At 36.2% G+C, this 12898-nt stretch overlaps 1 protein-coding gene across 1 annotated transcript; it reads left to right on the top strand.

The window, feature by feature from the left end:
* Positions 1–4388: 4388 nt before the first annotated feature.
* EPGN (epithelial mitogen) lies at positions 4389–10641 on the top strand (the record flags this gene model as incomplete). The annotated part of the gene is made up of 5 exons (XM_079769927.1): positions 4389–4431; positions 4927–5016; positions 8255–8363; positions 9035–9187; positions 10587–10641. 5 exons carry the CDS (start codon positions 4389–4391, stop codon positions 10639–10641), a joined length of 450 nt encoding a protein of 149 aa, XP_079626053.1.
* Between the last annotated feature and the right edge of the window lie 2257 nt (positions 10642–12898).

Genomic DNA, 12898 nt, shown 5'->3' with positions numbered 1-12898 from the left:
CTAGCCATATAATTGTATTGTTTTCATACTCAAATCCCAGTATATTTATGTACCAATAATCATTCTTACCCAATGCATGTTTTTAATGATGTGTATACTTATTATGTATGTGAGAATAAACTAGATGTTTATGATTAATAGTATTTTAACTGTATAATAAAAGCAATTTGAATAAGAATACCTGTCTTTTTTCCTTAAGATATCTTTAAGTTTATTTGTTCATATATTTATTATCTATTTCTTTACAGCATGCTGAGAAATTACAAGTTTTTCAAGCAGGAAAGTAAAGGTCCTATGGCTCATTCCACAATCAGCCTAGATCATCTTTGTCTGATAACCCTGACAGAAGTTTAAATTTAAAGCTCTCACACAAACATTTCAGAAATGGGCCTTTTTAAAATTTTAAGGGCTGCAAATTCTCAAAACAAACAAAATGACCAAAAATATATGTGCACTGAAAAGGTGAAATCTGTCATTTTGAGCCCACCCTGCTTTCCCCAAAGTGCAGGAGGGGTTATTTTTTAAAGGTTTTTGCCCTATGGCTAGGCTAAAATTCAGGAGTGAGCCTTTCCAGAAACTAATTAAAATACTGTAAAGGAAAAATGAGTCTGATCTTTGTTAAAAATGGTAAGAAATATTTTATTCAAGACTATAGCAATAGGATCAAGACTATAGCAATAGAGATTGAACTCAACTCCCAATACAGCAAAGACAGCTAGGGATTTATAGCCAATGAGCAGAATGAGGGGATTAGTGAATGGAAAATTATTAAGAGGAACTTGATTAGTGCCAAGGGTTGGGGGACTCTTGCTAAACTACCTTACCACCATTCTTGCTAAAAGACAGGCCAATAACTTATGATATTAAGAACTGGGGGAAGAGAAACTTGGTCAGATATGGGGGGTGGTCCATATACTGACTTAGTAAGATTCTTTTCTAAAACTGGGCCAAGCATGCCAAGTCAAGACCTAGGCAAGAAGAGGACCCACAAGAGCCTGATTAAAATGTGGCCAAGGAGGCAGCCTTTGTCAACACATAAAGGAGATAAAGTTGGTTTGTTGGTATCGTGACTTTTAAATATTTGGAGTCCATAAAAGACATATGATGACTTTGTACAGAAGCTTTGGGAAAGTAAATTGCCTTCTCCTAAAAGTATCTGTAAAAATGACCCTACATAATTAATTGAGACTGAACAATAATACAAAAATATGGAGGCAAGAATCGACCATTATGCACACCCTGTCTTTCTGTATTTGTTCATAGTAACAGTTATCCTTAATAGAGAACCTATCATATGCTAAATGCTTTATTTTCTTTTTGGTACTGACAATCACCATTTGATAGATGAGAACATTTGCTTTTTGGGTTATTAAAGTCTCAGCCAAAGCCAAGTGGATGATGAAGGCAGCATTGGAATTTGAAACAAGTCTGTTGGGATGATATGATCCAGAACCCACTCTTTTCACTACACCATTCTGCCTGCTTCTCCCCACACCAAGAATCCTTTCTTGTATCAGTATATGTCCAAATCCTACTTATTATTTAAGGTTTACTTCAATTGAAACTTATCCATGGCAACTGCTGGGAGAGTTTAAGTTCCACCCCTGAGCTCTTACAGTTTATGTAGACATTCATGGCAGGTATCAGTTCCTACCCTTACAACACCCATGTATGTATTTTCCTTGTCTCCCTTTAGTTCCTTGAAGTCAGAATCCACACAGGATTTGTCTATTTGTCCTGCATACATCATAACATCTAGCCCAGTGCCATGAATGTTGCAGGCATTCAATATTTTATGAATGAATAAATGAGTGAATGACAACTGAATCCATAAGAATACCATTTCCTGCCAATATCTAGCATCAAATTTTGGTTGAGTTAGTAAAAGAGCAAGAAAAAAAGAAAGGAAAGGAAATAAGAGAAGAGGAAAAGGAAGGAGAAAGAAAAGGAATGGGAAGGGAAGGGGAGTGAAGACACTTGCAGAGATGCTTATGACTAGAGGAGCAAGATAAATAAATTTAAAAAAGGCAAAAAATGGTAGGTAGGAGGGGGAAATGATAGTGGAGTGTTGCAGCTCTCAGCCTTCTCCTTCCTCCCTCCAACCTGCTCTAATGTGTATCAAGAATGAATAGATAACAATGAAGCCACCTTACAACACCCATCTCACCCATTTTTCAGGATTGGAGAAAGGACTTTCTGAAGAGAGGATTGAAGAAGTGAAGATTGGAGTCTCTCCTACAGAGAATGTAAGTGGGATCCATCAGGATCCAGAGGAAAAGAAGCATGTGGGATGACTCAGAGCTATTTTCTGATACAAACCTTAAGCTGATGTGGCAGATGAGTTTCTTTATTATGTAGCCCAACTCACCAGAATAGGGAAACATCTGGAGAGACACTGATCCATTTCTCTAAGCCCAAATGTGTGTGAAAGCCACAGTTAATATTTAGATTCCAATGATAAAGGTAGTTTATTTGAAGCTTATTTTAGGAGATAATTAAGAGAATTCCTCTGAGAGCAGTATACCCACTCCTACCAGAGGGCACAGCTGGTGAAATGGAAAGTGCATATGTCTGGAATCAGAGCACAGATGCAAGTCTTAACTCTGGGGCATGGCCTTTGGCAAGTCACTTAATTCTATTGAGCCTTCATATCTTATTGTAATATGAGAGTAAAAACAAGACCTGTTGTTAATTTCTTTATTCACTTAAGACAGATTAACTATATGATGGATGCTGGAATTGTTAGGGCCAGGATTACTGAACAAAGAATTGAAATGTGCGCAAAAAGCTTTTGTAAAATGCAAAGTACCTTGGGAGCACCAGTTAATAGTTATTACGATGATGGTTGGTTTTACTTCTATGCCCCAGTCTTCAAAATAAAGGTATTTGACATTAGTCCTAGCTTCTTCCTCTAAAAACTGCAATGGGTTGTGACAGTTTACTGAATCTTTTGTAAATGATTCCTTCTTAAATCCTCACCAGTGGTTCACAAGATGATTATTTGACTTATAATTCAAGTAATATTGGCCTAGGAGAAATATTATCCAGAAATTATCTTAATAAATAGTTGAAAAAACTCCACAGAACTAGAAAACAAAATGTAGGCACATTTAAAGTGAGCCAAGGACTATATATTCTTTTAACTTTAAATGATGACGCCTGTGGTAAGTGATTGCCCAAGTTATAATGAGTTCAACAAGCTCATTCTTGTGTGCCTTTTAAAGCCAAATTCATGTTTGAATAGTAATAGGGATCCTTTCTGGTAAATTGAATGTGCTGGGTGGACATGATGCAAATGATAAACTATCTTGACTTAAACAGCTTTCTAAGGTATAGAAAATATGAGCAACTGAAATTCCTGAGAGAAAGTCACGACAACTCTGCAGAACGTATTTATAAATTGTTCACAACAATTTGGGACAAGTAAAAATGTATGAGAAACTCCTCATAGTCACAATATGTACTAACATTAATTACATGTTTTTGCCTTTTAAATGGCACTAGATTAACAGTGAGAAAATTTTGAATGTTGCGTTAAGTTTTAAAATTTCTATTCATTAGATGTACCAACCTAAGTATTTTAATTTTATTTCAATGGAAAATTTATTATGTTATTATTATTGTTATTATTATTATTGTGTTTTCCTGGTCCTCTCTCTAGTCTACTCATTTGGGGCACAAATTTAAGCAATGTAGTTCCCAGAACTTAGTAGCCCATTTCATTTATTCAGAAAAATATTAAATGGCAGAATGACATAATGGTAAATGTTATACAATTAAAAATAATCATTTGTGCAGAACTTGTAATAATAAAATGAGATATCAAAAACTAAAATGGAATATGAAACCTCTGTTTTTACACAAATGAAATTGTTCTCCCCTGCCACTAAGTGACAAAATATCTTGATTTGCAATGAAACCCAGTCTGTACTGAAAGGTAGTGCAACTGGCAGGAATATTTCTTTTATTAACAGGTTATGCTGTTTCCTAGTTTGCAAATATCAAAACTCCCTTTATTGGAATCTGATAGAGGTTGCTAGGAGCGTTGGAGCAGGTACAATTCTCTTTACACCACTGGGGCCTTTCCTGACGTCAGATTCTTTTTTTATTGTTTTAAGCACTTTTACTTTCCCGATTGTGCCCACAGGTAACAGGAAATAAGTGTTTCAAAGGAAAACTTGATCATGTTGGGAGATAACACAGATATCCTCACCCGGTGTGTGAGCGCCTTGAGGCTTTAAGTCGCTGCCAGAAGTACATATTTTTTTGATTGGTAACTGCCAGATGACGCTTCATCAAATATAAATGCAAGGAAGACTCAGAGTGCTCCATAAAAGCCTTCCACCAGTCAGGCGGAGGAGAGCAGATACTGTCAGCAAGGACAGGAGATGGCTTTCAGGGTTTCAGTGTCAGTCTGTCTCTTATTCAATGGTAGGTGGTTTCTTCTTCTTTGTTAACTTTGTGTCAGTGTAAAACGTGAAATGGATTTGTTTTCTCTCAATGAGTGAGAAGTTGGCTTTTCATAGTTGTTCTTCATGACAAAGATTAGTGCAAGGAATCTGAATTAATTTAATTTCTTATGTAATGTATGTTCCTCTCCTAATACATATTTGCTTTATAAAACTGAAAGGAGGTTAATACATTTTAACTACTATATGACAGCATCCTCGTGATTAAATCAGTATATAAATATATTCACTTTCTCTTAAATATTAATGTGTCCCTATTTTATATAATTATAATATAGTCAATGGACGGAATATGGATGAGAAACTGTCAAGAAGTTGCCCTACTTAGGTTATGGATCTCAAATGTAAATGGATTCAAAATAAAACATAAAGGAAATAAATAGAATAACTTTCAGTCTGTTGCTTATACATAGAAGGGGGCTCACCTGCTAAAGATACCTTTTCCCCCTTCATACAGCAATGGCAGCATTAAGTGAAGAGGTGGCCTTGAACTTGACACTCGCAATCAAAACCCAGCCAAGTAATTGGACAGTTAACAAAACAAAAGGTATTTTCTTTGCATTTTTGGGACTTCCCTTAAATTATTTCCCTTGCATTTCAAGGGACTTCTTAATTTTTGAGAGAATTTGGATTGTAATAAGAGCAACATTAGAAAATGTTTAATATATATTTTATGATGAGATAATCAACTCTTAGCATGATGATGTTAAATCAAAGTGACAGGTAATTGGGTCTGCAAAGAATTAGCTTTTTAAAAGGAGGAAGTGAGGAAATTAAAGAAATGTCTCCAGTTACTTTTCCTGAATGTTAATTTAAACATGTCACATTTTCTGCTTGATTCATGCTTGGTTCCCTGTAACTCACATGTGTCCAGGGGCAATTTGTCACCATTTTGGCATTATATTTTGATCTGTGACTATGAGCTTTGCAGCCAAAGAAATTATGGCTACAAAATGAAATCTTAATTCATGTCCCCTCATCTTTGGAAATATTTTTTCCTTGTTTCTTTTGAGGGGCTTTTGTTGTTTTAACATAGGCTATATTTTCTAACTCCTCTACCCACTTTTTATTTCCTATTTTATTATTATTATTACTTGAATAGCTTCCCACTGCTGTTGAGCATCAGCGTATTTTCAAACCTGTTTAAACTCTTAGATGTGAACTTGGAAAGCTTGTAACCTGCCAAGACCTGTGTACTGCATGGTTATGATTTTCACACAAATCACATACTGCCCCCTGATGTGGGGATCAGTGATGTGACATAGGACAGAGGAAATGCCATATCATGCTCTCAGCGCCAGGAAAATAAAAAGGATTAAGTCAAATATTTTGTTTCTGAATATGAGGTAGTAATAATTAGGAATTAATTTCACTGCTCTAACCAGTTTGGCTCAGTGGATAGAGCGTCAGCCTGCAGATTCAAGGGTTCCAGGTTCGATTCTGGTCAAGGGCATGTACCTTGGTTATGGGCACATGCCCAGTAGGGGGTGTGCAGGAGGCAGCTGATCGATGTTTCTCTCTCATCGATGTTTCTAACTCTCTATCCCTCTCCCTTCCTCTCTGTGAAAAATCAATAAAATATATTTTAAAAATTCATTTCACCAATAATTTTAAATTTAAAAATGTATTTGAAATATTTTTGCCCATTTGAGTTTTTAAAATTTTATCTTTATTGTTGAAAGCATTACAAATGTTTCCCTTTCCCCTCACCGCCACCCTCCCCATTACCAGTAACTCTCTCCACCCTGCTCCCACCCATTGAACTTTTTAAAAATATATATTTTATTGGTTTTTTACAGAGAGGAAGGGAGAGGAATAGAGAGTTAGAAACATCGATGAGAGAGAAACATTGATCAGCTGCTTCCCGCACCCTCCTCCTCCACTGGGGATGTGCCCGCAACCAAGGTACATGCCCTTGACTGGAATCGAACCTGGGACCCTTCAGTCTGCAGGCCGAGGCTCTCTCCACTGAGCCAAACCGGTCAAGGCCCATTTGAACTTTTAAATATCTATTAATCTGCAAACCAAAATAAGTGTAGGGTTTAGAAAGACTTTTATGTCTTCCTGTCTTCTGAGCTTTTGAACAAAAAGGGAAAGAAATCTGTTTAGTAGAAAATAATACTGCAGAAAATTAAAATATGGCTTCTCTCTATGACTGAGTTCATAACATTATGCCCAGACCACTTTTTTCTTTCTTAATAGGGAACTGCAAGTAAAATTCTCCAAGTTACAGGTAATAACAATGAAAATAAAAGTGATTGAATATATCTCTATCATTTCCCCTTGCTTTCTTGATGGAGAACTTTAGTTTTTCCTTGCTTTTTATTTAACCTGAATCCAGATTTTTTTTTAGAAAAGATGAATCTCTATAGTATACCCTTTCTTTGGAAATGTTTTCTTTCAGGTCTCACATTTTCTAGCAAATCTTGATTCAGGTTCTAGTCTTGAAGTAGGAAGAACCTAGCTCAGTTTATAATGCAAAATTCTCACTGCTTCAGAATTAATTATTAAAATGAGAAAATAGATTAATGACTCCACATGAATGTGCATCTTAAGATAATATTATGTGTTCTCAACCAAAAGGAAGTTCTACAACATGGGATCTTGTTGGTGTCTTAGGACTTAAAAATTTAGTATTTTTATTATTAAAAAAAGTCTGCCTTTTTAGATCTGAACAAATAAATAGGAGTGTCTTAATCTGCTTAGCAAGACAAATATTGTGCAACATAACTAAGGATGAGGAGCTATTCATGACATATTTATTCATAACAATGACAAAATAAAATGCCACTAAATCTACTTGAGAAAAATTTAAGAATCAGCAATGAAAGTATAGCAAAGAGGACTCAGTTATACAGTTTTACCACTGTGCTTTCCACTTCAGAAACCCCAGGGGTTATATAAGCGTATGTCCTGAGTACATCAGGGAATGAAGAGTAAGCATCCTGAAGGAAATACATTTTGCCACATCGCAGCTTCTCCCGGGGGGTTTCCCATAAAGAAGCTTCTGGACACTTGGCCACAAAAGTTCTATCAAGTGTGGCCACTTGCACAGTATAAGAGTTAGAAATCAAAACCCAGGTTTTTAAGTTCCAACTCCAAGGCTTTTCCCACTATTTCATAATGTCTCTTAAGTGAATAAAATTTCTAAATGATATTTGAAAGTACTGTCTTAACTATGTTAAGCCCGGGCCATAAGTTGTTTCTGGCTTCTTGTGTAGGTCATAACCATATCTCTTCTGAAATCAGTTAGAGAAAATATTCCCTTTTCAATTAGCCACTCATGGCAGTCCACATAAGAGGGAGTTCTCATCTCATGCTCCTCTGGGAAAAGAGAAATCAAGTTCATTGTTTCACAGTTATAAACCCACATCTTTCTAAGCGCTGACTTCTTAGGTGTAAAGGAGAGAATGAAAAAATTGTGTGAGATCTTTTATACTTATTAGCATTCAGGCATACATTTCGGAAGCCTTGCTCTAGAAAGCCTCTAAAACTAGAGTTGATGCTGCCACCTTTTGGCAAACTTGTATCTATCCCTTACTATGTAGCTTCTAAAGAATGAAATTTACCTTCATCCCCTAATTAATTAATTATATGTCTAGGTGATATTAACCTAAGCTTTGTGAATATAACCTGCCAAGGGAACCAATCAATAGTTCAGTGGACAGAGCACCCATAGAATATCAAAATTAAAGGTCTCTTTAACATGTTATAAAACTACTATAAAAATGTGACCTACTTCATCTGTTAATATTATTTCTCCTTTATCCTATATGACGGCACAGAAGGACCAATAGCCTTGAAGTTCTCACATCCTTGCCTGGAACACCACGATAGTTACTGCATCAATGGTGTTTGTGCCTTCCATCGTGAGTTGAAGAAAGCCATCTGCAGGTAATTTGCAAAGAACTGTCCAAGTCCTAGAGGCAAGAGAAGAATTTATGCCTCTGGTGTTTCACACAGTACATTTCCACACACCTCTATTTTATGGAGAGATAAAAGGGTACATGATCTGATCGTGACTCACCAATGCTCTTTGTAGTTGAATATCTAAGGAGTCTTTTTCTAAGCTACCTAATCCTCATTACTCAAAAATATGGTTCCCAGATTAGCAGCATCTGTGAACCTGGGAGCTTGTTAGGAATGCAGAAGCTTATGCTCCACCTCAAAACTACCGAATCCATATCAGCATTTTAACATCATGCAAATGTGATTAGGATGAAATGAAATAGGGTATGGTAAAAACACTTGGAGAATAGAGAATTCTAGAGCAACTAAAATACTATTTTGATGATCATTGATTTGCTCAGCATCTTCCTATATAGGAAGTAAATTTTCTAGATCAAGGCATAAAGCACACGTACTATCTTCATTTTACCAATGAGGAAAGGCACATTGATATGAGGTCTTAATGAAATGATTATTGTAAAATACATAGCTTCTTCAATACCTGTAACAGATGGGCTTTCATTTGGTATTTGCATCTTCATTCTTTGAAACATTCTTTTCTTTGTATTTCTGTCATTGTGAATCTTAAAATTATTCATTTTTTTCTTTTTGTAAAGGTGTTTTACTGGTTATACTGGAGAAAGGTGTGAGCATTTGACCTTAACTTCATATGCTGTAAATTCTTATGAAAAATACATTGCAATTTGGATTGGCGTCGGAATATTATTAAGTGGCTTTCTTGCTATTTTTTACTGCTACATAAGAAAGAGGTATGGAAAAAAACACACAAAATATTAAGTCACTGGGTACTCGTTCATTTGAACAATATTTATTGAGCCCCTACAATGTACCAGGTTAAATTTTTTAGTGAAAATCTGGCTGCAAATCTGGCTAGTTCCTACATATTTGTTTTGATACATTTTCTCATAAACTCAGATTAGCAGTGAAAATTTATCTGCAGTTGCAATAAGATAGCTCCAATTTCCCTCCATCCTCTGTCTGCCTACATCAAAGTTACAAATGAAGAGGCCAGTAAGCTCCACAAGGGTAGTGAAAAGTGTGTCTTGTTCAAAATTATATATTCAGTGCCAAATACTGTGCCTGGCACACAATAGACACTCTGTATATATTTGTTGAATGAAGAAATCAAGAAATGAATATTAAATGAATAAAAAGTGTGGCAAACATGGACCATTTACTTCCAAACAATCAATTGAAGGTATATTCAGAAGATATTATCTACTGCTAGAAGTTTAAGAAGATAAGCTGGATCCACTAAGTATAAGTTACTTGTGTATTAATTCTTATTTCTGGTGTATCCACACTGGTAATTTTTTCCCTTAAATCCATGTGGCTAGGGAAACTCAAGAAATGATGTGAGCTAAATTAAAGAAAAAAGTAGAAATACATTTCCCTGGCATACTCTATTAACTAAGTTTTAATTTTAAAAGTGATCAAGACTGACTATCAAAATAAGAAAAAATTTTGGTTGCTTAATAATTGCATCTTAGAAAGAATAAATTGTTATATCAATTATAGAACAATTCATATGAAATATGTTATATCAATTGATATTATTATGTCAATTGCCTAAGGAACCAAAAAGAGGGGGGGAAAGGAAGTAGACCTTTTAATGTTAATAAGACTGCTGTCTGAGGTCAGGTTCCCTAAAAGCAGAACACAAAATGGGGATTCCTGTGCAAGTGATTGGTCAAGAGATGCCCTAAAGTAGGACCTAGAAGGAAGTAAGGAAAGCTAGAGCAGAGGAAGAAGGTAAGCAAAGATATGGTATTTGCTAAAGTCAAGTCTCAGCCTGACTCCACAGGGTGATCTCAAATGTGAATGGCATTATAGACCTATCCCAAGAAGGTGAGGGATCTTGGTTTTAGTACCCTGTGTCATCAGCATGGGTGTCAGGATGCTCCTGGCAGGGTAGTGGGCACAGACCAGGAGTCTCCCAGGAATTCAGGCAAAGTTTTCTGTGGGCCCAGGGAATCCTCTGGAGAAGGATACTGTTCTGGGTTTGTTAACACCCAGAGCTGCTGGGCATGGATCTACCAATGGGTAAAAGGGACCAGCAACAGCTGCTATCCCAGAACATTTATATAATCTACAATAAGGTATACAAACAGCATTCAAATTTTTATGGAAATCAATACTCTGTTTTAGGTGTCTAAAATTGAAATCACCTTATAAGGTCTGTTCCAGAGGAAGACCACTGTGAGTGCTTTGTAAGAAATTTTCATGAGGCATTTGTAAAAATCAGTGGGCCCCAAATTGACATCTTCAAATGAAACAACAAAACTTCCCCAGCTGACTAGACTTGAACGTGATGGAAGCTGGGATCATGATGAAATGAGGGAATACATTTCGACAGAAATCACTAGACTTTGTCATTGTTAGGATACCAAGAGAGCCCATGGAACAAGCTTACGGTGACAGAAGTCAAGGTCATAGTACTACTCTGGGTCTGTTGCTGTTGTGTGGTTATTGTTCTTACTGAAGAGAGACTGAGTGCCATGCTTCTGACCGTGTCCGATGTGAGTTTTCATGGGAAGAATTATCAACCTTGCAACAAGTCAAAGCAACGCCAAGCTTGGGCTCTTCGTGTACTAGCTACCAGTATTTTGGACCGCTGCTCCATGGACCTAATCCCAAACATGCTGTTTTCACAGTGTCTAAAAGCATGTGATGTCAACTATTAGGATAAGATCAGTGCTATGGCACCATCGGTGAACCAAACAAGTGCCTGGAGTCTAAGTCAGAGACAAGAAAATGGAAGGTCCAAGGAAAAATACATTATACCCAGCTTGTGACAACATTGTGGAGCCTTTATCTGTGAAATATGGAATAAGCTAAAGAGTTTCTGATGACTGGAAGCTACTGGATATCAAGGCCTGAGTAGGCAAAACATTTCTTTTTCTGCATGGATTATAAAATGTTGTGTTGGACTCACTGGTATCCTAATGCTTGTGTTTAGCACTTCCTCCTATTGTTCGTGGAATTACCTGGTGACTACTCATTTGGACTGAAATTCTAGAATTCTACTAATACATGAAATTCTACAGCTGATCCTGAAAGAAAAACTAAAGAATTGGACACAGGAATTTTTTCATCAGCCAAAAGCATGTGGGAAATTTATTAACCACTTCTGAGTACTTGATAGCAGATTTGCACATAGAGTGAGGAAATGCAATAGTTATTCTAGAAATAACTATTTGGGAATTAAGGTCCTTCCACTTTAATCATATTTTTTTTCATGTAATTAGAATAATCTTGGTCAGGACCACTGATATTGTTGGGCTTTAATTTCATTTTCTACGGGGCCCTTATAGCTCTAAAATTTGACCAGGGGAGAAAAAGCAATTTGGGATATTCTCAACTGTACCTCAAATCCAAAACACACCACTGTCTATCATCTGAGGTGTATATTTTAGTGTTTGTTTTGTAAAATAATAGTTTAAAATTTTGTTTTTAAGTGAAGCAAAACATATAATTTAAAAATAATGTCTATAACTTTTCTTTTAGATTCAATCTATAACTCTTGACTTTTTCCATTGTAATTTTGATCAGCAAAACCATTTTGATCATGAGATGGGCTAAAAGAGGATCAATCATGAATATTCTTACCATGATTGCCTAATAACAAGCCTTTCTCTTATATTGTTATGACTTTCCATTCACTATTAAAACTTTACATTCTGCTTTCCTTTGAGTAGAAGGTATTTCATTTGCTTTGTTTTGCCTTCATAAGGAATTTAAAGCAGATGAATTGCATGTCAGCACTTTCTGATTGTCCTCACAAAGTATGTAAAGGTTACATCATACCAAGAAGTGGGGAGGTGAAGGTTCCTCCCAGTGACTCCAGGGACCACACCTAGAAAGCTATGCTCTCCCTGAGCATTTCAAAAAGGTGTTAAAAAGCTGGGGAGAGTCCAGGAAGAAACAATAAAGCTTAATTAAGGACTGCCTCCTGATGAAAGAGGAATTAATGCTGGAGTCTGGAGAGGTTATAACCTAAAAAGTTATACATATTTGCAGTCTATAAATATTTCTAAATTACAAACACAATATAATTGAAATTATGCAACATCAGACGAAAATTAAAATGTCCAGATTGCCAAACTGAAAAATACATCAAAACAAAAAACAATAGGATTCCAATTTTTTCACCTGTGGAACAGTACGCTTACCAGTATAAAATCCACCTGGTGAGACCATAGAAAGTTAGTGTGGCTCATAAGAAGCCACATGTTTATGGTCTGTCCTACACATGATCTTGTGATCCCATAACCCCAAGAGTTAAATTTGCAGGAAGGAACCTCTGGCATTCCTATGGAGCCAATATTTATGTGTGGAATCAGGACCTAAATGAAAAAGGTGAAGAAATACAAGATGTTCTGCAAATATTTCACTCCCCCCCCCGCCCCATGTGCAATAAGGCCCTGAAAGAAGTCTACCATTGAATCCCTTGCATCAGA

Source organism: Cnephaeus nilssonii (genome assembly GCF_951640355.1).
Source record: "Cnephaeus nilssonii genome assembly, chromosome: 1".
NCBI lineage: Eukaryota > Metazoa > Chordata > Mammalia > Chiroptera > Vespertilionidae > Cnephaeus > Cnephaeus nilssonii.
This window is presented reverse-complemented; position numbering and strand designations above follow the sequence as displayed.